This window comes from Galeopterus variegatus, unplaced genomic scaffold, assembly GCF_000696425.1.
Source record: "Galeopterus variegatus unplaced genomic scaffold, G_variegatus-3.0.2 Scaffold1109, whole genome shotgun sequence".
Taxonomy (NCBI): domain Eukaryota; kingdom Metazoa; phylum Chordata; class Mammalia; order Dermoptera; family Cynocephalidae; genus Galeopterus; species Galeopterus variegatus.
The window spans coordinates 305,751-327,248 of record NW_007727220.1 but is presented as its reverse complement, the minus strand read 5'-3'; the positions used below and the strand labels follow the sequence as shown (position 1 = coordinate 327,248).

The 21,498-nt window shown below is 53.8% G+C and overlaps 3 protein-coding genes across 3 annotated transcripts in view; 2 read left to right on the top strand and 1 right to left on the bottom strand.

Moving 5' to 3' along the window:
• Positions 1-1,676: 1,676 nt before the first annotated feature.
• Positions 1,677-3,582, bottom strand: YDJC (YdjC homolog (bacterial)). The gene is made up of 5 exons (XM_008574804.1): positions 3,388-3,582; positions 3,144-3,303; positions 2,841-2,940; positions 2,561-2,738; positions 1,677-2,362 (listed from the first exon to the last, which is right to left on the bottom strand). The coding sequence occupies exons 1-5, from the start codon at positions 3,549-3,551 to the stop codon at positions 2,005-2,007; spliced, it is 960 nt and encodes a 319-aa protein (XP_008573026.1). The 5' UTR covers positions 3,552-3,582; the 3' UTR covers positions 1,677-2,004.
• A 2,770-nt stretch (positions 3,583-6,352) lies between these two features.
• On the top strand, positions 6,353-10,524 carry CCDC116 (coiled-coil domain containing 116). The gene is made up of 4 exons (XM_008574803.1): positions 6,353-6,424; positions 7,267-7,821; positions 7,942-8,535; positions 9,672-10,524. The coding sequence occupies exons 1-4, from the start codon at positions 6,353-6,355 to the stop codon at positions 10,341-10,343; spliced, it is 1,893 nt and encodes a 630-aa protein (XP_008573025.1). The 3' UTR covers positions 10,344-10,524.
• A 6,712-nt stretch (positions 10,525-17,236) lies between these two features.
• Positions 17,237-21,498, top strand: part of SDF2L1 (stromal cell-derived factor 2-like 1) — a 13,723-nt gene continuing 9,461 nt past the window's right edge. The window contains exon 1 of the mRNA XM_008574811.1: positions 17,237-17,261. Within this exon, the coding sequence (XP_008573033.1) occupies positions 17,237-17,261 (25 nt within the window). The remainder of the gene's footprint in view (positions 17,262-21,498) is intronic.

Sequence of the window (21,498 nt, the reverse complement as noted above, 5' to 3'; positions counted from 1 at the left end):
CAGAGTGGAAAGAACTGTCCATCGTGCAGAGGCCATAACCAAGGCCCAGGGAAGGAAGTCACTTCCTCTGGAGAGCATTCCCTGACAAGTGCTGGCTGGGTTAGGAACCCCCCTTTGGCCCCACGTTTTGCTGTGGGTTCCTTTTCCCTTCAGTGTGGCCAGATAACACTGACTGTCCCTGTGTATGTGCCAGACTGTGAACTCTTTGTAGGCCAGGCTGTGCCCGGCACCCAGCCCTGGCCTGGTACAGAGCAGGCCCTCCATAAGTGCTGAATGTATGGATAACAGTAAACCACTTTCCTGAGCCACCCAGTGCACAGTGGGCTTTGGCATTAGAAACACCCCTGCTGCTGCCTGCCCCTGTGGGCCACCAGTAACTACCCCTGCAACAAGTCATCCTTGTTACTTGCCCTTCCTTTGGGTTCAGTCACGTGATTCTCCTACCAGTCTGGCCATGCCCCCTTCACTTCTCTCCACTCTTAAATGTTTCTGGTCCCCAGGGCTGGTCTCAACTCTCATCTCTGCTTATCCCTTCTTCCCTCCCTGGGTGAGAGTAGCATCTATGCAGACTCCCAAGTCTCCTGCCCACCCAGCCTTGGAGCCACACAGCCAGCTGCCTCCTCTCAAAACACGTCCATAGCAGAACCTCCCTCGAGGGAGCTGCCTCTGTGCCAATGGGCTGCCTTTGGGCCACCCCTGCTACCAGCCCTAACCAGCAGCCTGTAGGAGTGTGGCGAGACCATAGTGGGCTGAGAGGAGAAGGTGAAGGTTAGGCAGCAGGAGGGACCAAACTTACAGTGATTCCAGTTCACACACATGAGTGAATGGAAGTAGGAAAGATGCTTTGGATGGAATAGTCAAGGTCAAGGGAAGGTTAGGATGGAAGATGAGCGTAGAGCCAGATAAAAGGGCTGAAACTACAGTCAAGGGGATGGGGCATGGGTGGGTGGAGGAAGGAAGAAGTGAGATCCCACTCTTCACCTTCAGAAAGCTGCATGTCCCTCCAGGCTGTCTAAGGCAAGGTGAGAGTTTTCTTGACACCTGATTCCATGCTTGGCAGAGGCTAGGGCCCAGTGCACATCAAATAAGTGATCAAGTAGGTTCAAAGCCCTGCTCTGCCACTCCCACCTCTAGGTCTGTAAAATGGGGACATTGGTGCCTGCCTCATAGACTATTACATGAAATTAAATCAGACAAGTAGAAGGACCATGTGGTGTTCCACCTGCCATCTGCTCCTTGCATCTCAGGACCCTTGATCCAAGCCACGTGGATCCCCAGTCTACAGGGCATCCATACATCACCAGGTCCAGTTAGGAATCCCAGGATCCCATTTCCACAGAAGACTGCTCCTCCAGTTAAAATTTAAGCTTACTCCTGTGAGCTTGCTGGACCTCCTCAGACCTGTCCCCTAGCATGGCTTACTTAGAACAGGTGACTTCTTTTAAATCAAAATTGAGATTATAATGTGCCTCCAAGAACAAAGCTTCGTGAGACAATCTTCCACCCCACCCCCGAAAAGAATAAAGAAAACCTAAGCATGAACAAAACCAGAACGTGCAGAATGTTTTGCATATCTTTTCTGGAATATTGACTTGGTTTGGGCCAAGAGAGAGTTGCTGTGTGTCTGTTCTTGTTTCTATGAGGATCTCCTGAGCACATTTTGTAAACCGCTCAAGTTTGAAAGACATACTTATTTTATTAATATAGCCATTTCTTCCCCACTGCCCCTAAACAATGATGTTTACACTGCAACGTGAAGGGGCACCAAATGCTCTGTAGGCCCTAGGCACAGTGTCACAGGCTGAGTCTGCCTGCAGCCACACTGATGCCACTCTGAGCCATGAGGACCTGGGCACAAAGGTGGCAGCATCTCACCCAGGCACGTCACAGAGCCTGCTGCAGGGCCTGGTTCTGGGTTGTGCCAGGGCTTGATCCTGGCCCCCTTTCTTGGCACTAAGGGGCATTAGTGCTTGGTTGTCTGTAGGGGTCAGGATGGGGAGGGCTCTAGGAAGGGTTCCAGAGTGACCTCACAGGGGACCCCCTCCCCTCCCCGGGTCTTTTGGAGTCCAGGTCGTCCCAGGCACAGAGCTGCACCCCGTCCTGGGCAAGCCGGGCCCGCAGCGTGGGCGCAGTGAGGATATGCAGCTCATGCAGCCGTTCCCAAGAGCAGGAGAAAGCATCCGGGCCCTCACCGCAGCCCCCGGCCGGAGGCACACTGGGGTAGCCAGGGTGCGCCATCAGCTCGACTGTCAGGGCGTGGCCCGCTGGGATACCTTCTAGGGCTCGCGCCAGTGCCCCGCACACGCGGTGAGCAGACATGTGGCGGCCACAAGTGCTCAGGCCCACGAAGGCATCTGTCCACCTGTGGGTGCCAGTGCATCAGCGGCGGGGCCTGGCGATGGGCAGGGCTAGGCCGGGGCTGGGCAGAACTGGGGTGGCGGAAGCTGGTCGACGCCTGACCCGCTTCCAGGTTGGGAAACGACACAGCTAGCCAGGTGAACCGCCAGCCATACACACTGGGTCCTTTGCGGGGGGCAGGGATTAGGGGCGGGGACCTCACCGCAGGCCGTGGCGCAAGAAGGAACCCACGGCGGCCCTGGAGTCGCGCTCCACGGCGCAGGCGAAGGCGCGCGCCGGGGCCTCCAGCCATGCGCAGCTGCCCACACCGCGTTCCAGCGGCAGCCGCGTGAATTGCACCCCGTAGGCCTGCAGCACCTCGGCGAACACCTGGCACACGCCTGCGGGCGGAGAGGGCTAAGGGAGGAGCATATCCCCTCACCTGGGAGGACTACCCTCCCCTTAACCCCCGCCCTGCCCGGGAGCACCAACCCGTCACGCACCTGGGAGCACATGCACGTGCTGATGCCCGTCCACGTGCGTGGGGGCCCTACCCAGCAACTCCCAGAAGCGGCTTAGTTGGGCCTCTAGCTCCTCCCGCACCTGGAGAAAGGAGGATAGACATCTTCAGCGTCCGGAAAAAGCCACCGCGGAGAATCCCGTCCTTGTGCCTCTGTGTGACTGCTCCAGTGTTTGAATGAGGGAAGCGTCCAGCACCGGCTCCTGCCCCTAATGGCTTCACGGTACCCTGTGGGCGGGGCTTTGGGGGTCATCGAGAGCATCCTCCTGCAGCCGCGCCTCCGCACCTGGGGCAAAGCCACGTCTCCAGCCGCCACCGCCTCTCGGAATCCCATCTTGCCGAGGAAGAAGCCTTCCGGGCTGAGCAGCGACGAGGTGCTGTGGCGGGCCGGGCCCACTGGGCGGCCCTCGGACAGGTTGGCGTGGAGGCCCGTGGGGATGCTGTGCCTGCGAGTAGAGCGCGAGCGGGAGCACGGGCGGGGGCGGAGGTGCCCCAAGCCCGCCCCCGCCCTGTAAGGGGCCAACCCTCACCTGCGGGCCAGCTCTGCCGCGCTCTCAGCTGCCGCGCCGTTTACCAGCAGGGACACGCTGGTCACGGTCCCGGCCAGGAAGGCCTCCACGATGCCTTCATCACGTCGTGGGCAGTAACCGAAGTCGTCCGCGGTGACCACCAGCCACACCCGCGGCCCAGCCATGGCCGCCTCCGCCCACCGCTGGAGACCAGAGGGGAGTGGGCTGGACAGTGCAGCCCCCGCCCTTGGACGCTGCTCGAGGCCCCGCCCCGACGCCCCCGCCCAGATGCGGCTGCACTTCGCCTTTGTTCTCGCCACCTAGCGGTCGCGGCGGGGCCCTGCAACGACCCCGCCGATTGTGCTCCTGACTTAAGCAGACCAGGGCTCGATTTATTGCGACGCAAAACTTTCCTTGACTGCAAGTGATATTTAATACGAAAAATACCAAACCAAACCAAACCAAAAAACTAGAAAAAAAATCTCCCTTACCCTTCCCAGAGATCACCACTGTTAACTTTCTGGGTAGTGTCCTTCCAGTATTTTCTCTAAGCAAATAAACAGACCCAGTTCCTCTTCACCTCCACCCAAAAGTTTTTATGTTGTTTTGAGAAGACAAAGATGATCACGTCAGTGTTATCTCGTTCTTGTAACTTTTCTTTTTTTGATAGATAGCACTGCCTATGAACTTTTTAATGTTATTTGCTATTTTTTAGAATTGGCAAACACGTTATGTGACTATTCCCTATTTTTATTTCTTCTTTTTCAAATTGCCTGTTTGTCCTTTGCTGATTTTTCTAATAGGAGGCTTTTTCTTCATTTGTAAAAGCTCTAAACTGTAAGAAAATGAAGGAAAACAAATATATCAATGCCATCATTGAAGAAAGCATTAGCCCCTGTTTCTTTTTTTTTTTTTAACGATGACCAGTAAGGGGATCTTAACCCTTGGCTTGGTGTTGTCAGCACCACGCTCAGCCAGTGAGCAAACCGGCCATCCCTATATAGGATCCGAACCCGGGGCCTTGGTGTTATCAGCACTGCACTCTCCCGAGTGAGCCATGGGCCGGCATGAGCTGAGCTTCCTTCTTGAGCTCCCTGCCAGGGTACAACTTTTACATTCATAACTTCACTTTTTTTCTCTTTGGTTCAGAAAAGCTTTCCTTATCCATGACCGTAAAAATAGTCACCAGAGTTGACAGCCAGAGTTTTCATTGTAATGTGGCTGTCTTGATTTTTCATGTGGAAAGTGTGGTATTTGTGTCCAACCTGTGGGATTGGTAATGTCTTGTTTTATGTATGAGACAACGGAGGCTAGAGAGGAGAAGGTGGTTCTGCTAGGAGTAGAGGAGCTGGGACTGGCCCTGGCAGCTCTGGGTCCACACCCAGGCCTGCTCTGGTCGTCTTGAAACTGGCTGTCCCCTAGATCAGAGGCAAAAAGGGCAGAGTGGAGGTTGAGAATAACAAATAATACCTCATGGGCATTGTAAGGATTGGAGGCCTCATAGAACCCTTTAAGTTCTTAGCCAAAGGACTGTTGTATTCAATCATAGGGATTGTTGAGTTATAGGACCTCGGCCAACCACCATTCTCCACTAGGAAGCTGATCCTGGAAAGGCCAGAGGCCCTGAGGGTCCACCGATTGGAAGGAGGGAACTAACATTTATTGAGTACCTACTGTGTGCCAAGCACTGGCAGTATTAGAGATTAGGGATGACTGCCTCAGTTTCTGTCCAAAGGGAGTGCCATCTGGTAGTCAAATAAGACCCGTGGTGTGGAAGAGTCTGGGATGGAGTTTACTGTGAATTCTGTTGGGGGTAGCAGGCTTTCAGGGAAGGCTTCTCTGAGGAGGTGACACTCTGGTGGAGTACTGTGTGATGAGTTTATTGGGCAGAGGGGAAAGGAGAGGAGGTAAGGCTATATGGGGCTTCTATTGGGGTATCAGGTGTGTTGTATGAAGATTTTATTTAATCCCCATATTCCCATGTGGAAGGACGCTCAACTCCATTTACAGACGACAAGCTGATGCACGGAGAGGTTGAGTCACACCTGCAGGCAACAGCAGAGCCAGGAATTGAAGCAAGGTCTGTGACTTAGAGCCGGGACTCTTCCACTGCTCTCAGGGAGATTGCAGAGGAGAGAGGGCTCAAGACGGAACCCGGGTCGTCCACACTGGGTGAGGGGCGGAGGGCCCCGGAAAGGAGCAGTCAGAGCAGGAGGCCCAGGACTACACAGCGACCAGAGAGGCACCGAGGAAGGTTCTCGTGTTATCGGTGGAGGCCGTGGCTTTGGCTCTCAGGCTCTCCTCAGGGCTGGTGGGGATCACAGATCCCGGCCCCAGCTTCGGGGCTCTTCCTGGCCCGGCAGAGCCAGACCAGCGGCATCCGCAGGCTCCAGCTCCCCGGCGAATGTGGGTGGGGCGGAGCCCAGCGAATTGGAGGAGGAGCCCCGCCCCCAACCATTGTGGCGGGGAAACTAGTGGGCGAGGACCCACTGCAGACCAATCAGGATGTGGTATGCAAATGAGCAAGTGAGGCGGCCCCAGGCTGCCCGGCTCAGTGTGCAGCCGCCCTCGGGTGGGCGCTGACTGCGCGGAGCCGTGCGGAGCAAGGCCCGGGTCTGGTGAGGGGGGCAGGGCCGTTCTGGGCCGGGGGCGGACGCCAGGGCGCGGTGGGTCTGGGAAGAGAGAGGGTCAGACACAACCAGACCGAGATAGTCGGGAGACAGCATGCAGACGTCATCGGGGGCCCCTCCCGACGACTTTACAATCGCATGGCCCGCAGACGCTTGGGGGACTCCGTGCAGAGGAAGGGTTGGACGTTTGAAGGACGCGGGGTGCAGGGAGTGAGGGACCCGCGGACCTTGGGGACACTGACACACTGCCAGACGGACGGAGACTCACGCCGTCTCCCTACCCCGCGCAGAGAGGAGTCCGCGGCTGTGCTGCGGAACTTGAGAGGAGCGGGGCAGAGAGCCTGGCCGCGTGCACCATGGCCAGCTGCCGCCACCACTCAGGATACTTGGCCGACGACGAGGCCGGCCACGGCACTTACGTGGCGCGGGTAGGTGTGCCCGGCAGGACCCCTATCCTTGAGCCCCCAGCCTGTTCCCCACGAACCCTGGCGCCCCAGGCCACAGCCCCCCTTTCTCTTTCTATTTTTATTTTGTGCGCGAGTGTGTGTGCGTGCGCGTGCGCGTGTGTGGCTGGCTGGCACAGGGATCAGACCCCGGACTTTGGTATCATCAGCACCACGCTCTATGCAATCATTTCCTATTGACCTCGCTGGATCTCTTAGTCAAGTCCTAATTGCCTTGACCTAGGCTTTGACCCTTTCCTGGGCTCTGATCACCCTCAATTTCATTCCCTGTGTCCCCCTGACTTCCAGCAACCTGGGAAGTGATTGTGTGGACTGAGTGAGAGCGTGAAGTGGGCTCAGGGCCCACAGCTCAAGTTGGAGAAGCAGCCATGGGTAGTTTAGGGCTCAGAACCTCAGTTCTCTGCAGCCCAGCAGCAGAAACAGGGCTGGCCTGCTCCATGGAAAGATGAAGAGCCTTACAGAGACTCAGAGGGGTTTCATGATTGCCCATTCACACCCTATGTGAGGGCAGAAGTGAGCTTTCAGACAGCGAGTTTTCCCCAGCCAGGTCTTGTGTATGTGAAATGTAGGTGTCAGGGAAGCTTTAAGGAGACCCTAAATAGATTGCCACTTTGCAGATGAGGAAATTGGATCTCAAGAGGAGCCGTCATGAAGGTGGCGGAGCCATAGTCCAAACCCAGGGCTGCCTGACTCTAAAATGCATTTCCTTCCATTGCACTCCCCACTCTAGTGGCACCTTAGGAGGACCCCAGGGACCCCTCCCACATAGGGCATCTCTGCCCACTGTGACATGCCTGTCTGCTCAGGTGCAGCCACCCAAGAAGCCACTGTTCTCGGGAATGAGACCAGACTCCAAGCTGGGCCGTGAGCCACACCCACCATCAATTTATGGCAGCTCAGTGCTCCAGAGCCACCACCGAAACCCCAGGGGTGCTCAGCCCTTTGGCAGCTTCCTGGATTTCTTGACTGAAGGTCAGGTGCTGGACAGCCTGCAGACGGTGGTAGAGGAAGCGACTGAACGCATGGCTGTCATGAAGACAGAGGCCGGGGTACCGTTGGTGGAGGTGCAGAACCCAGTGGAGGTGCTGAGACGTGACCGGCGGGTGCGTGCTCGGCCCAGCCTCAGCACCGTGCGCCGGCACCGGGCTCGGCCCAGTCTCTGCACTGGGCGCTCCAACAACTACCCATCCTGCTCCAGTTCCATGTCTGACTTCCATAGTAGCCTCACAGCTGGCTGGCTGGGCTCCCACAGCAGAGACAGTGACCTGGGTGCTCGTGGCTTAGGCTCATTGCCACCCGTGAGGGACAAACTCCTGCTGGAGAAGAACCTCAAGTGGCTGCTGCAGCTGGAGAACAAAGGGGTGAGATCTGGGGCCATGGCTGGGGCTGGGAGGGATGGACTCCAGCCCAGAGCCAAGGACCAGATCCAGGCCTGGCTTGGCAGATCCTGGACACTTCTCAGAGTCCCATTCTTTCTGCAGAAAGGACTTAATCAGTCCTGCTCCCGGAGAGACTCTCTGCTGTGGGATTCACTGGACAGCCAGACCAGCAGCCAGTGGACCAGGGAGCATCCCCGGTCCTGGTTCTCAGGGCTGCTGGGCTCGAGCTCAGGTACACCTGAAGCATCAGAGCTGGGGCCTGGAGAACAGGAACTGACCTTCCTCAAGCGAGGATTCAACAAGGAGATCAAGTCATTACTGAACCAGCCGGCATCCTTCAACCTGCCCGCCTACTGCTCACTCCGTGAGCCGCATCGCACCCTGGACTTCCTGGCTGAGAACCATCTCTTCCCCTCCCTGCAGCACGTGGTCAGCCAGGCTGTGGACAAGCTCAGCAGTGCCCGCCGCCACGATGGCTGCCTACTCTTCCCTACCAAATTGGAGCCCAAACCAGGGCTGCCGGTTAACTCTGATCTGCTGCCAGGTTCCAAGCCAGCCACACCCACCAAAAAGGAACCATATGATTCCCTCCCCACCACAGCATCCAGCCCCAAGTTGTTTCACAGAAAGAGCAAGTCCAGACAGGACTTCCCTTCCAGTTCTAGTGCCCGGGTGGCCACCAGGTTCAGGCCGAAAGTGACACCCACGGAAGAGCCCAATGTCCCCAGCCCCTCACTCCACCCCAGGCCGGAGGTACCTGACTCAGATCCCGAATTACAAAAAACACCTGTGTCCTTGAGCTCCAGCCAGAGGGCCCATCCTTGGCGGAGCCTGCACCTCACCCTGCCTGCCCCTGGGGTCATGGTAGAGGTGGCCTCCAGCCAAGACTCCCTAAAGGGCCCAGTCACACCTCTGCCCACCTCTCCCCACCCTCCCTCTTCCCTCTACCTTCTCCCCATACTCTCCCCGCTCGCCTCCCAGGTAGGAAGCTTCTCCCCATCTCCTGCTTCACTGTGACCAGAGACAACCTCCTCAAGAGTGGGGCTGGGGGTCTTGGGGATGAGTTTGTAGGGGAATGACTCCTTTACCTGCCTTTCATACCAGCCACTGTCATCGTCAGGTGCCCAAGGTCAAGCTCTCTTGCCCTGCACTGTGGAAACCTCCAAGCTAATGGAGTACCAGGAATCCTAGTCTAGCTACTATCAGGTGTTGCCAAAGATGAATAAAGGCTATTTTTATCCTGGGTACTTTTTTAATATTTGTATGTGAATCTTGGAGGCCTTCCCATATGGGGAGGGTCCTGTCTCTCGTGGACAGCACTCTTAGCCCAGAGTAGGGCTCTGCATCCTAGGTCGAGCTCCCTCTAATCCAGCTGCCTAGGGCAGAATTCCCCACTCTCTCTGCACTGCCGAGGGGAAGTTCCAGGAAGGGTATGTAGAAGATGTAGGTGGTCTCACCCTGGTGGGTCCCCAGCACAGTCCCCCAGCTTCCTCCCTCCCCCATTAGGGCCCAGACACACTTTCCTCTGAACACAGGCCTGGGCATGAGCCTGGAAGAGCTCAGGTTGTCAAGGTTCAGGTTTTGGTGACACTGTGACTGAGGTCACTTGCCCCTGGCCTGACAGGTGTAACAGGTGTGACAGTGAGGTGAGCATGGGGGTTGGCTGTTGAGTGTGACAGCATAGCAATGTGGCAGGGTAGTGTGACAAGGCCATGTTTGTGATGGGCAGGTCTGGCAGGGTGAGGTGGCTGTGAGGGGCATCACCGGGCAGCTAGAGAGAGGGTCTGATGAGGTGTGACCTGTCTCCTTTTCCCTCCCTGGCTGCCATGCAGAGCCCTAACAGCAAATTCATGAAGAAGAAGCCGCTGCCCTCCATCTCACCCAAGTCCAGCATGTCCCACCTCTCCAACCCTGGGTACGATGAGTTTGTCAGCTTCTTGACAGAGCAAGCAGTCTCCTTACTCATCTGCAAGTACGAGTTTGAAAAGGACCTCAATAGGCATCTCGGCTTCATCTCCTTCCCTGTCACCGGGGTTCTTGTGGATCTCTTCCTGGGCCTCAAGAAGGTGAAGGGCTCCTGCATCCGCCTGTCCTCGCAGATCGACTGGAACTGCCTGCTGCGCAAACTGGAGGAGGCCGAGAGGGCCGGGCAGGCCTCCCAGCTCAGCACCTCCCAGCGCAGCATGGAGTCCCCCTCCACGCAGCCCGAGCAGGCCACCAACACCCACCAGGACCAGGCCACAGAACTCGGCCTCTCCCCCTACATGGAATTGCCAGACATCCAGCTGCTCAGCCCACAGGAGCCTGTAACAGCTGAGGACCAGAGGCCTCCGAGCCTGTCGGAGCCCAAGCCCTACGTGTCCTCTGGCACTGGCATGGGCTCCAATCCCCACAAGTCCAAGGAAACAGTGACCATCAAGGACAGCAAGGGCAGTGACGAGGATGAGGACTCCTCTGAGGAAGAAAATGAGGACAAGTCCCAGAGCCTCCCCGATCCCACGTGAGGTCCCTGTAAGCCACACCAAGCTCTCAATTCCCTGCTCCACTTACTCCATTGGAGTCGCTGCCCACTTAGCAGCCCTCCCCTGAGCAGGGGTCAGGATGGGCTGAATGCCCACGAGGAGCTCTGCTGAGACTCTCAGGGGAGCCAACGAGAACAATAGAAATAAAGCGTGTGTTGCTGGAGCACAGTGTCCTTGTCCTGAGATTTCAGCACATCTGCCATTGAGTAGCACCATCAGCGGGCCAGCCCTGGCTGCAGCCAGTCTTCATGACAGCTGGCAATGCCCTGACTCTGTGGCTTCAGTGTCCTTTCACATGACCAGCCACCCTGCTACTTTGCCCATTTTGCTGTGTGGCTGTTTCCTAGTCTGCAGCTTCCTGGCTTTTCCAGCTTCTTAGGGCTCCTGGCCACCCCTGGCTCCTGGCCACATGCATCATGGCTCTTGCCACTGGAGGGCTCTTCCTCCACCTGGGGCGGCCCCCTCCTTGCTTTAATGCACCACCCTGTCCTGGTGCTCTCCTTGTTACTGGCTTCCTAATTTGTATTTCCCAGCTCCAACTCCTGAGAATCTGGGGTTTCCATGCTGGGCCACATGGTGGCTGCGGGTTGGTCAGGCTGTGGATTGGCTGCCCAGGGCTTGCAACTCTCCAGCAGTGGCTCTGGGCAGGGCACTCTCTCTAGAAGGGTCCATGGGTACAGCTTGGGCTGTTATGGGTGGGTCTCCTCTCCAAGGCTCTCCTGGGGCTTCTGGCCATCCTGTGCCACCAGCACAGCACCCCATTTTTTTCTGCCTTCCTAGAGCAGCCCGTTTGTCACTCTATTCAGGCACCTTCACCCAGGGAGCAGCTCACCTGCTCACCCTTGCTGACCCTGTGGCCAGGCCTCAGTAGGAGACAAGAGATCACATGAAGATGCTCCACTCTGCCTTCCTGTGCAGGCTGCCATTATGGGAGCCTGGTGGGTCTGTCTCACTCGCCTGTCTCTGGAGCCCACCCCGGTGCACAGAGACAAGGCCTGCTCGGCCAAGCTTGATCATGCTCAGGTGTCCAGTAGCCCACGTGAGGACACAGCGACAGTGGGGTTCCCTCTGGAGCCAGGCAGGGGAGATGCCTTTGACACCAACACACCTGCACCCTGTGATTTGAAGGGGAGCACTTGCTCAGCTGCCATTCAGAGGGACGGGGTTCTAAGTTGGGTGGATCGGGGACCCATTTTTCCACATAGCTCTTGTGGCAGAGACCTTTTAGGGCACATGCTCAATTCATAATGTCCCTTCTCTGAGGCCACTCACCACCACAATGTGAGGCCAGTGCAGCCATTTTCATACCTTATTGCCAACCCATTTGACCACAGTTGATTGGCCCTATTGGCACATTCCCTATTCCAAGCTGGGCCAGTGAGGTGCTTTCCCAGGAGCCTGCTACTGGGATGGACCAAGAGATTGCAGTCGTTTGCACTGATTGCTGAAGACCAACGTGGATGGTGAGGAGCAGCCATCATCCACCCCTGCCCAGAGAGGCAAAAAAAACCCTGTCAGTAGAAAGGAGCCAAGAGGGAAGTCCTCAGGCTCCACGAGACAGCAGCTGCCATCATCTCCACTGACGTCCCAGGTCCCACTGCCAAGTCATCAGGGAAACCAGAACATATCCCCACCACAGCCTCAGAGTCTCACGTCCCCAGGGTGGAAGCAGTTGCTTTAGAAACCAATGATACACTGTGCTAGAGACATCTGTCCTTAGCTCCTGTTTCAGGTATCTATTGCTTGTACAAACCACCCCAAGATGTAAGGGGCTTCAAGCAAAATTATCTTTTAGCATGACACTGGGGTTTCACAGGCTCAGTTGGGCAGTGGTATAGGCTGAAGTCGTTCGTGTGACTGCTTTCACCTGGGAGCTGGCTAAGGCTGCAACATTCTAAATTGCCTTTCCCCCTCCAGGGTCTCTCTCCACGTGGCTTCTCACTGTTCAGTAGTCTAGCTCGCTCTTTCTTATGGCATGTTGGAGCTACTGTTTTTCTAGAAGAAGGGAGGAAGCAGGAACCACTGGAGTTTTTTTTTGTTTTGTTTTGTCTTTTCGCAGCTGGCCATCTGAACCTTTGACCTTGGTGTTATCAACACCACATTCTAACCAAGTGAGCTATCACTGAAGTTCTTATAGCTGGTGCTCAGAAGTCCCCAAACAGTACTTCTTTGGTGTTCTGTTGGTCAAAGCCAGTCTCATGCCTGCCCAGATTCAAGAGGAGGGGAAACGGATTCCATGTCTTTCACTTACAGGGATGTGAAGAGTTGTTAGCAGCCATATTTGGAAACTAGCTCCCACCCCTCCTGGCCTCACAGCTGATTGCACCTTGAGCAGTCCCTGGACCCAAGGTGAGCTGACCACATTCTCTCTTGAGAATCTGAGAACAAACTGGAGATGTCCTTATCAGCCCTGAGCACCTGCCCATAGGGTAAGTGGGGGAAGGTGGTCCACAGGGGAGGCAGGAGAGGGGAACATCCATGAGAAGCCATCAGGCCCTGCAAGAGTCAAGTGAGAGCCACGTGGGCTTCCCCCACCCTGATTCTGGGGTCCCTTTGCCTGTCAGGGAGATTGCCTGTTGTGTATTCACCATCCTCTGGTCCTAACTGCAACTGGGAAATCGTTGGCAGCTTTCAGCAAGTGACTGTCATGATCTGATCTGTGCTTTCACCACCTTCCTGTGTGGAGAACTCCTTGGAGGGGCCAGCATAGAGGGAGCAGGGACACCTGCCAGGAGGCAGTGGTTGATAACTGAGGGAGAGATGGGGTGGCTTGGATTAGGGTGGTGATGGGGGCCTCAGGAGACATGCCTCAAAATCTGTTTTGGAATCAGAGCCATCAAGACTTGGATTAGATGGGAGGTGTAAGGAAAAGAAAAGAATCAAAGAGGAATTCCAAGTTTTGGGCCTGAGCAACTGGTGAATGGAGGTGTCACTTACTGAGACTCAGAAGCCTGGAGGAGGAGCAGTTTGAGGAAGGAGACCAGGAATTCTGCATTGGACATGTTATGTTTGAGACGCTTGCTGACATATCCAAGAGACATAGCCATTGCCTCCCAGACTGTACTCTAGCCCCCTGTATTAGTCCGTTTCTGTTGCTTATAACGAAATACCTGGAACTGGGTAATTTATAAGAAAACGAAATTTATTCTTTACAGTTTCAGAGGCTGGGAAGTCCAAAGTCCAGGGAACACATTCAGTGAGGGTCTTCTTTGGTGGTGGCTTTACAGCAATGCAGGGGTCTCACATGGCATAAAATGGTGGAATAGAGAGGGAGACTAACTTCCTCATTCACTCTCTTTTTAAAGTTCTCAGAACCACACCCCTGACCACCATTATCAATCCATTCACTATGGCATGGTCCTACAATCTAATCACTTCTTCAAGGTCCCACCTTTCAATTACCATAATAGGATTCCCCACCCTCAACAGTAACAGTGGGGATTAAGCCTTAATGAGGTTGGGGGGAGCATCTAATCTACAGCATTCTGCTCCTGACCCCCCAAAACTCATATCCTTTTCACACACAAATACATTAATTTCATCCCCAAAGTCTTAACTTGTTTCAACTCCAAAGTCCAAAGTTCAAAGTCCCATCTATGAAGTCAATACAAGTTACCTACTTCCAAGATACAATGGTGGGGCAAGCATAGGGTACATATTCTGTTGGGCTAGGGCTCAGACCCTTCAAACCCATTGTGCAGACTGGGTCACCAGAGCCCTCATGTGCCAGGCTGCATCACCATAGCTCTCATATACAGACTGGGTCACAGACCCCTCACATGCAGGTTGCAAGCTAGGAATTGGGAAAGATCCTGGGAGCCATTGGCAGACAACACAAGCTCAGTCCTTAGCTTCCTCAGCAGCTGTAGCAGCTTACAAGAGCCTCCAGCAGCAGTAGCAGTGACCTCCTGGAGCATCCTGGGGGCACTGGCAGCAAAAGCTTGCAGCAACAACCTCCAGCAGCAGTAGTAGCCTTCCCCGGGCATCCTGGGGGCAGGGGGCACTGTGGATCAGAAGCACTCATCTTTTATACTTAAGTCCAATTACCCAGAAACACCTGCGTGCAAGTCAGACAACCAAGGAACACCTGGGTGCACGTGCATATTTATATCAAATGCTCTGCAGGATTCTGAACATCTGAGGGACCCTGACCATTTACCTTCACTTTCCCTACGTATTCCCATTCAGAAAGGGAGATACAGGCCAAAAGGATGGGGTAACAGGTCCTAAGCAAGTCCGAAACCAGCAGGGCAGGCATGAAATCTTTTTTGTTTGTTTGTTTGCTTTGGTTTTTTTAAAAAAATTATTGAATCAAAATTGATTATACATATTTTTGGGGTTCAAAATTGAGATATGTTGATCAAATCAATATTACTAGCATATACATTGTTACAAATCGTGATTATTCTTTAAGGCATGAAATCTTAAAGCTGGCAAATCATGTACCTTGACTCCATGTTTGACATCTTTTTTTGACCAATAAAGGGGGTCTTAACCCTTGACTTGGTGTTATCAGCACCACACTCTCCCGAGTAAGCCACGGGCTGGCCCTCATGTTTGACATCTTCTGCATGCTTGTGTAGGGATTGGGTCTCCAAGTCCTCGGGCAGCTTCACTCCTATGGTTTTCACGGTCTGAGGCCATGCTTCAGCTCTTGTAGCCTGGCGTTGCCCTCTGGTAGATCCACAATTCTGTTGTCTCCGTTGTAGTCCTTCTCCCATGGCTCTACCAGGCATGTCACTGGTAGGGTTTTTCTGCTACAACTCCAACCCCATGTTTCCACTTGGCATTGCTCTAGTGGAGGCTCTCTGCAGTGACTCTGCCCCTGTGACAGATCACTTCCTGGGCCCCCAGACTCTTCCACACATCCTTTGAAATCAGGGTGGAGTCTCCCAAGCCTCCACAGCTCTGGCATTCTGAGAGCCTGCAAACTTAACACCACGTGGATGCTGCCAAGGCTTCTGGCTTGTATCTCCCAAAGCTGTGGTTCCAGCCATACCTGGGGCCAATTTAGCCACAGCTGGAGCAGCCAAAGCAGCCAGGGTGCTGGTTTGGGAAGCAGCTTCCCAAAGTGGCCCTGGGCAGCAAGCTTGAGGAGGGAGCATCATACCTGTTCCCCTTGAAGGAGGCACGGACGAAAGAGACACACGAGACCCGGGCTGACGGTTCACCAGAGAAGTTCTGCTTTATTGAAGGACTGCACATATATTTATAGGGAGCTGCCTTCTGGGTTTGGATGGGGGGTGGACGGGGCGATAGCTGATTGGACGGGGCTGGGCGGGAGGTGAGCCTTGACCTGTGACTGGTTGAGGCTTGGCGCCAGCAGGCTTGGGTTTTGGCGCCAGCCGGCTTGTTGACTGTGGAGAAGAACCCGGAAGGGTGCCATATTGCCAGGGAGTGTCCCCTGCCTGGGTGCCTACGGTATCCTTACATTCCTCCCTTTTTCCTCTGTTGTGGGGAATGGGTCATCGTAATCTTCGAACTACTTCCTGCTGGACGGGGGCGTAGTGGGGGGAGAGGAATTGGGAGGAGATAGGAGACCCTTTATTAGGCCCCAAAGGAGAGTAGAAAATAAAGTAATTTCGAGGGGGGAGAATTCTAGAAATGTTCCCTGAAGCCACAGGTCAGTTATTTGTTGAGTCCAGTGAGTGTAGGAAACCGTAGGGGAGAGCATCCAGGCGTCCGCGACTAAAACCTCCAGGAACAGGGACCATTGGTGATGTAGATCCATTTTAACAGTGTGTTAGCTGATCTGTAGCCAATAGTTGGTAATTCCTGAGTAAAAGCTGGTTAAAAGTCTGGTTAGAGATTTTACCAACTTGAGACTGGATGAACTTTATGCAGTAGAAGAATCCAACAACTGCCCCAGCCCACCTAGAGTCCCAGGGGTCACTGATGGCAAGTTGGAGCATGCCCTGTGTGCCGCGCCGAAGTATCCAGCCCCCTGCATTTATAAGCGGGTCATGAATTTTGCGTGACCAGTACGGGCATCTCCCATAAGTTTCTGGCCACCAGCGGCAAGAAGGTTGAGTCTGGTCAAAGATAAAACGTATATATGGGCGGGAGGATTGAGAGGTTATTTACTCCCTGTAAGGGGGATGGTAATGGCCCTTTGGCATCCAGCTACAGAACAGTCCGCCGTGGAAGGGAGTAGTTTTGTGGTCTTACCTTGCCCCCCTGTATAAGTTTCTCGTACTGTGAACCTCCAGATGTATGAGGATTCAGAGGCACCTACTAGTTACAGCGAGAGGAACAGGATGATGTTAACGGGAGTGGTCATTGTTCCTGTACTGGAGGGAGACTTGGGAGTCGGGACAGGCGGAGCTTGAGAGGGTTAGAGGGGTGAGGAGTGCAGGCAAAGGCGTTATTTTGTTGAAAGGGTGTGTCCTGAACTTGTAGGTCACACGTAGGTTCCGCGGGAAAGGGTGTGTTTTCTGCGGGATCCGTTGGTGAAGTCGGGAAGCAGGGTTTTAACCTAGAAATGTGGATACCTCAAAGGCGGAAAGGTTGGTGGGTTTTTTGGAAGAGCTCTAAGTCTGAATAGGGCCAAGGGTAAGAGGAGAACCCAGTCCAAGTGAAGTTCTAAAGAAAGTTTGGTGAGAGTGTCCTTTAGGGCCCGGTTTGTCCGTTCCACTTTTCCTGAGGCTTGGGGCCGGTAAGGGTAAGTGCCAAGGTAGTGAGAGTGTTTTAGATAGATTTTGTATAATTTGAGCAGTGAATTCTGGTCCGTTATCTGTCTGTATTGAGGAGGGCATTCCAAATCTTGGGATGATTTGGGAGAGGAGCAGGGAGGCGACGGTAGAGGCCTTCTTGTTTGTGGTGGGATAGGCCTCTATCCACCCAGAAAGGTTGTCCACAAATACCAGGAGGTAGCGATGGCGTCGGACCGGAGGCATGTGGGTAAAATCAACCTGCCAGTCCGCTGCTGGAATATTTCCCCTGGCTTGGTGTGAGGGGTAGGGTTTGGCCTTTAAAGGAGTGTTAGGATTTGTGTGCTGACAAATAGAACGGTTGCGGGAAATGTGTGTAAAAGGGTTTTGTCTGAATGGATTAGAGAGAAAGGTCTGGAGAAAATGGGATAAGCTTTGAGGGTTGGAATGGAATAAATCATGGAGAAGGTGAAAGAGAGTGGGTTTGTCGGGTTCAGTGGGATTGCTTGTATCAGTAGGTACATTAAGCGGACAGAGGGGAAGGAGGGGTTCTGGGGGCTCCTGGGGAACTGTGTCCGTCTCCACCCCCGCCCCCACCACCCGTTTTAGTTTAAGAGATGTGGGTGGGCGGCGGGGCGGGCCGTGAGCGACGCAGGGGAAACGGGAGGGCTGGGGCTTTTGGTAGCGGCCACTTGGGCCGTACTATCAGCTTTGCAGTTACCTTGGGTTACGAGGGAGTCGTCCCTTTGGTGGGCCTTGCAGTGGATGACCCCCAGTTGTTTCAGCAACTGTGAAGCTTCAAGAAGTTTGTTTATTAGGGCAGAGTTAGTTATGGTATTACCTTTGGTGCTAAGTAGCCCCCGTTCCTTCCAAATGGCTGCGTGTGACAGTAAGATGTGGAATACATACTTAGAGTCTGTGTATAGATTAAGGGATTTTCCTTCTGTGAGTATGCAGGCATGGGTGGCAGCAAGGAGCTCGGCCTGTTGGTTAGTAGTGCCCGATGGTAATGGGAACGCCTCTATGACTGAGTGGAGGGACACTATAGCATACCCTGCATAATGTTTGTTGTCTTGTTTAAAGGAGGATCCGTCTGTAAACCAAGTGTAATCAGCCTGGGGAAGGGGGCCCTTGGAAACTGAGGAATGACAGGGAATGAGGTTTTGCAGGGCCTCCGTACAATTGTGGACCGGCACGTCAAGTGGGGAAGATACTGGGAGGAGAGTAGCTGGATTTAGGGGTGGGCAAGGAAGGAATGAAAGGGATGGGTTTTCTTTTCTTTTTTTTTTTTTTTTTGTCTTTTTGTCTTTTTCCATGTCCGGCAACGGATTGCAACCCTCAGTGTTGCTCCCGTACCGGACCGGGGACCGGCAATGGGATCGCAACCTTCGGTGTTGCTCCTGTGCCTCGCTCAGCCAGTGAGCGGGAACCGGTCCGTATGTGGGATCCGAACCCTCGGGCGGGAGCGCCACCGCGCTTCCCAAGCGGCGCACTATCCAGTGCGCCACCAGGCCGGCCCTGGATGGGTTTTCTTAAAAGGAAGAAAGTAGGGCTAGGAACCTGGACGGGGGAAGGGAATGTAGCGCCTTGTAGGTGAGGAGGTCTTTTATTTTTTTTTTATTTTTTATTTTTTTCTAAGATGACCGGTAAGGGAATCTTAACCCTTGACTTGGTGTTGTCAGCACCACGCTCAGCCAGTGAGCAACCGGCCATCCCTATATGGGATCTGAACCCGTGGCGTTGGTGTTATCAGCACCGCACTCTCCCGAGTGAGCCACGGGCCGGCCCCGTGAGGAGGTCTTTTAGATGATGAGGTGAGAGTATGGTTAAGCGTGCCCCAAACGTTAATTTGTGTGCTTCCCTTTGTAATACATTTCCGGCTGCCAGAACCCGGAGGCAGGGGGCCCACCCACGTACGGTGGGGTCAAGTTGTTTGGATAAATATGCTACTGGGGCAAAGGAGGGGCCATATGTTTGTCCCAGGACTCCTAAAGCTTGACCTTCTCTTTTGTGGATATAGAGTGAAAAAGGTTTGGTGAGGTCAGGAAGATGTAAAGCGGGAGCCTTGACCAGAGCTTCGAGGAGTTTTTGAAATGTCTTGTTACGGGAGGAGGACAGGGGCTCGTTTGGATCTCCCTTGGCTAAATTGTATAATGGGCGGGCCATTAGGGAAAAGTTGGGGATCCAGGCCCTAAAATACCCAGCTAGGCCCAGGAAGGATAAGATTTCTGTTTTGGTTTTTGGAACGGGTAAAGAGGATAGTAATTGTTTTCTGTCAAGGGTGATTGATTTTTTGGAGGGGGATAATTGGAACCCTAAATAGGTGACAGTGGAGTGTGATACTTGGGCCTTAGAAGGGGAGACACGATCCTCTGTCCGCCAAGAAGTTGAGAAGCGAAGCTGTGTCTGTTTGTGACTGTTCCCAAGAGGGACTGCAAAGTAGGAGGTCATCTACATACTGTAAAAGGGTTGACTGAGGGTGAGAGGAATGGAATTGTTTGAGGTCTTGGGCCAGTGTTTGGCCGAAAATGTGTGGGCTATCCCGGAATCCCTGGGGGAGGACAGTCCAGGTGAGTTGTTCAGAGTGTCGTGTATTAGGATTGGTCCAGGTAAAGGCAAATATGTCTTGGGAAGCGGGGTCTAGGGGGATGGAAAAGAATGCATCTTTTAGGTCCAGGACAGAATAATGAGTTGTGGAAGCCGGGATTTGGGATAAAAGAGTATAGGGGTTGGGCACTAAAGCATGGATGGGAACAACAGCGGCATTAATTAGGCGGAGATCTTGGACTAGTCGGTAAGACCCGTTTGGTTTTTTTTACTGCCAGTATGGGAGTATTGAATGGTGATCAGGTATGGCGGAGGTATTGTTTTTGAAGAAGGTCTTTAATTATGGGTAAAAGCCCATGGAGGGCCGCAGTACTAAGAGGGTACTGGGGTTGACTTATGTATCTGGAGGGATTTTTTAGTTTTATTGTTACAGGGACACAATGTGCAGAGGAGGGGTTATTGGTGTCCCATATGACAGAGTTTACAGGATGTAGTAGAGAAGGGTATGTGTTTTGATTTTCCTCAGGGAGGAATGCTAATAGGAAAGGGATTGTAGGAGATGGGGGAGATATGGAGATGGAGACATGTAGCTGAGCGAGGATGTCTTGACCCAATAAGGGAATGGGACATTGAGGCATGACCAGAAATGAGTGGGAGAAAGGAGAAGGAACACCTTCGATATGGCAAGTTAGTGGAGGCATTTTACGGGGGTATTTCCTCCTACCCCGACTATAGGGGAAAAGTTAGGTGTAGTTGGGCCCCGAAACTCCTTTTTTTTTTTTTCCTTTTTGTCTTTTTTCGTGACCAGTAACGGGATCGCAACCCTTGGTGTCGCGCCCGTACCGCGCTCAACCAGTGAGCGGACCGGTCTCCATATGGGATCCGAACCCTCGGCGGGAGCGCCGCTGCACTCCCAAGTGCCGCACTCTACCGAGTGCACCACTGGGCCGGCCCCCGAAACTCCTTTAAGACTGAAAAAGTGGCTCCTGTGTCCAGGAGGAAGGAAACGGGTCGGCCATCCACAACAATAGTTACCCTGGGCTCGCTTTTTGTGATGGTCATGGTCGGGTAGGACCCAGGGCCCCATCAATCTTCCTCAGCCAGACCCACTAGAGGTGTCTGAGATGCCCGGGATGGCTGGGGCTTGCTTGACCAACTTTCCCTTCAGATGGCTGGGCAATCAGAGCCCCAATGTCCCGTCCTTTTGCACTTAGGGCAGGGTGTGGTGGGTGGCCTGGGGGAAGGGCAGGATCGAGACCAGTGACCCTCTCGTCCACACTTGAAGCAAGCCCCAGGGGGTGTGTTTGGCCGAGTAGAGTGACCAGAAGTCATTTTTATTATTTGGGCCAGCATTTGGAAGTTAGCCTGATCAGCCTTTTGTTTTCGCCATTCCTTTTCCTCCTCCCTATTATGGAAAACTTTAAATGCCACTGATAAGATTTTGGTTTGTGGGGTGGCGGGGCCCTGTTCTAATATTTTTAGTTTAGCCCTAATATCGGGGTAGGATTGGGCCAGGAAATATGTCATAAGGACATGACGGCCATCCTCTGAGAGGGGGTCTAGGTTGGTGTATTGTTGAAAGGAGAATCTGTGTAAGAATTCAGAGGGTGTCTTGTCCTTTTTTTGAATTATATCTTGGATTTTTTGGAAATTGACTACTTTGCTGGCGGCCTTTTTGAGACCAGCCATGAGACAAGAGGCAAAGCGATCTCTAGCCTGAATACCTGGTGGTGTGTTGTAGTCCCAGTGTGGATCCTATTTGGGAACTGCCTGGGGGCCTAGTGGGAAAGCAGGGTCTGTACGGTGGGTTTCATCTGCATGGGCCTGGGCCGCGTCCCAGACATGGCAGCACTCTTCAGGAAGGAGAGTGTTGGCTAGGAGCATATAGATGTTGTGGTGAGTGAGACTGTATGCCTGAAGGACCCATTGGAATTCTCTAA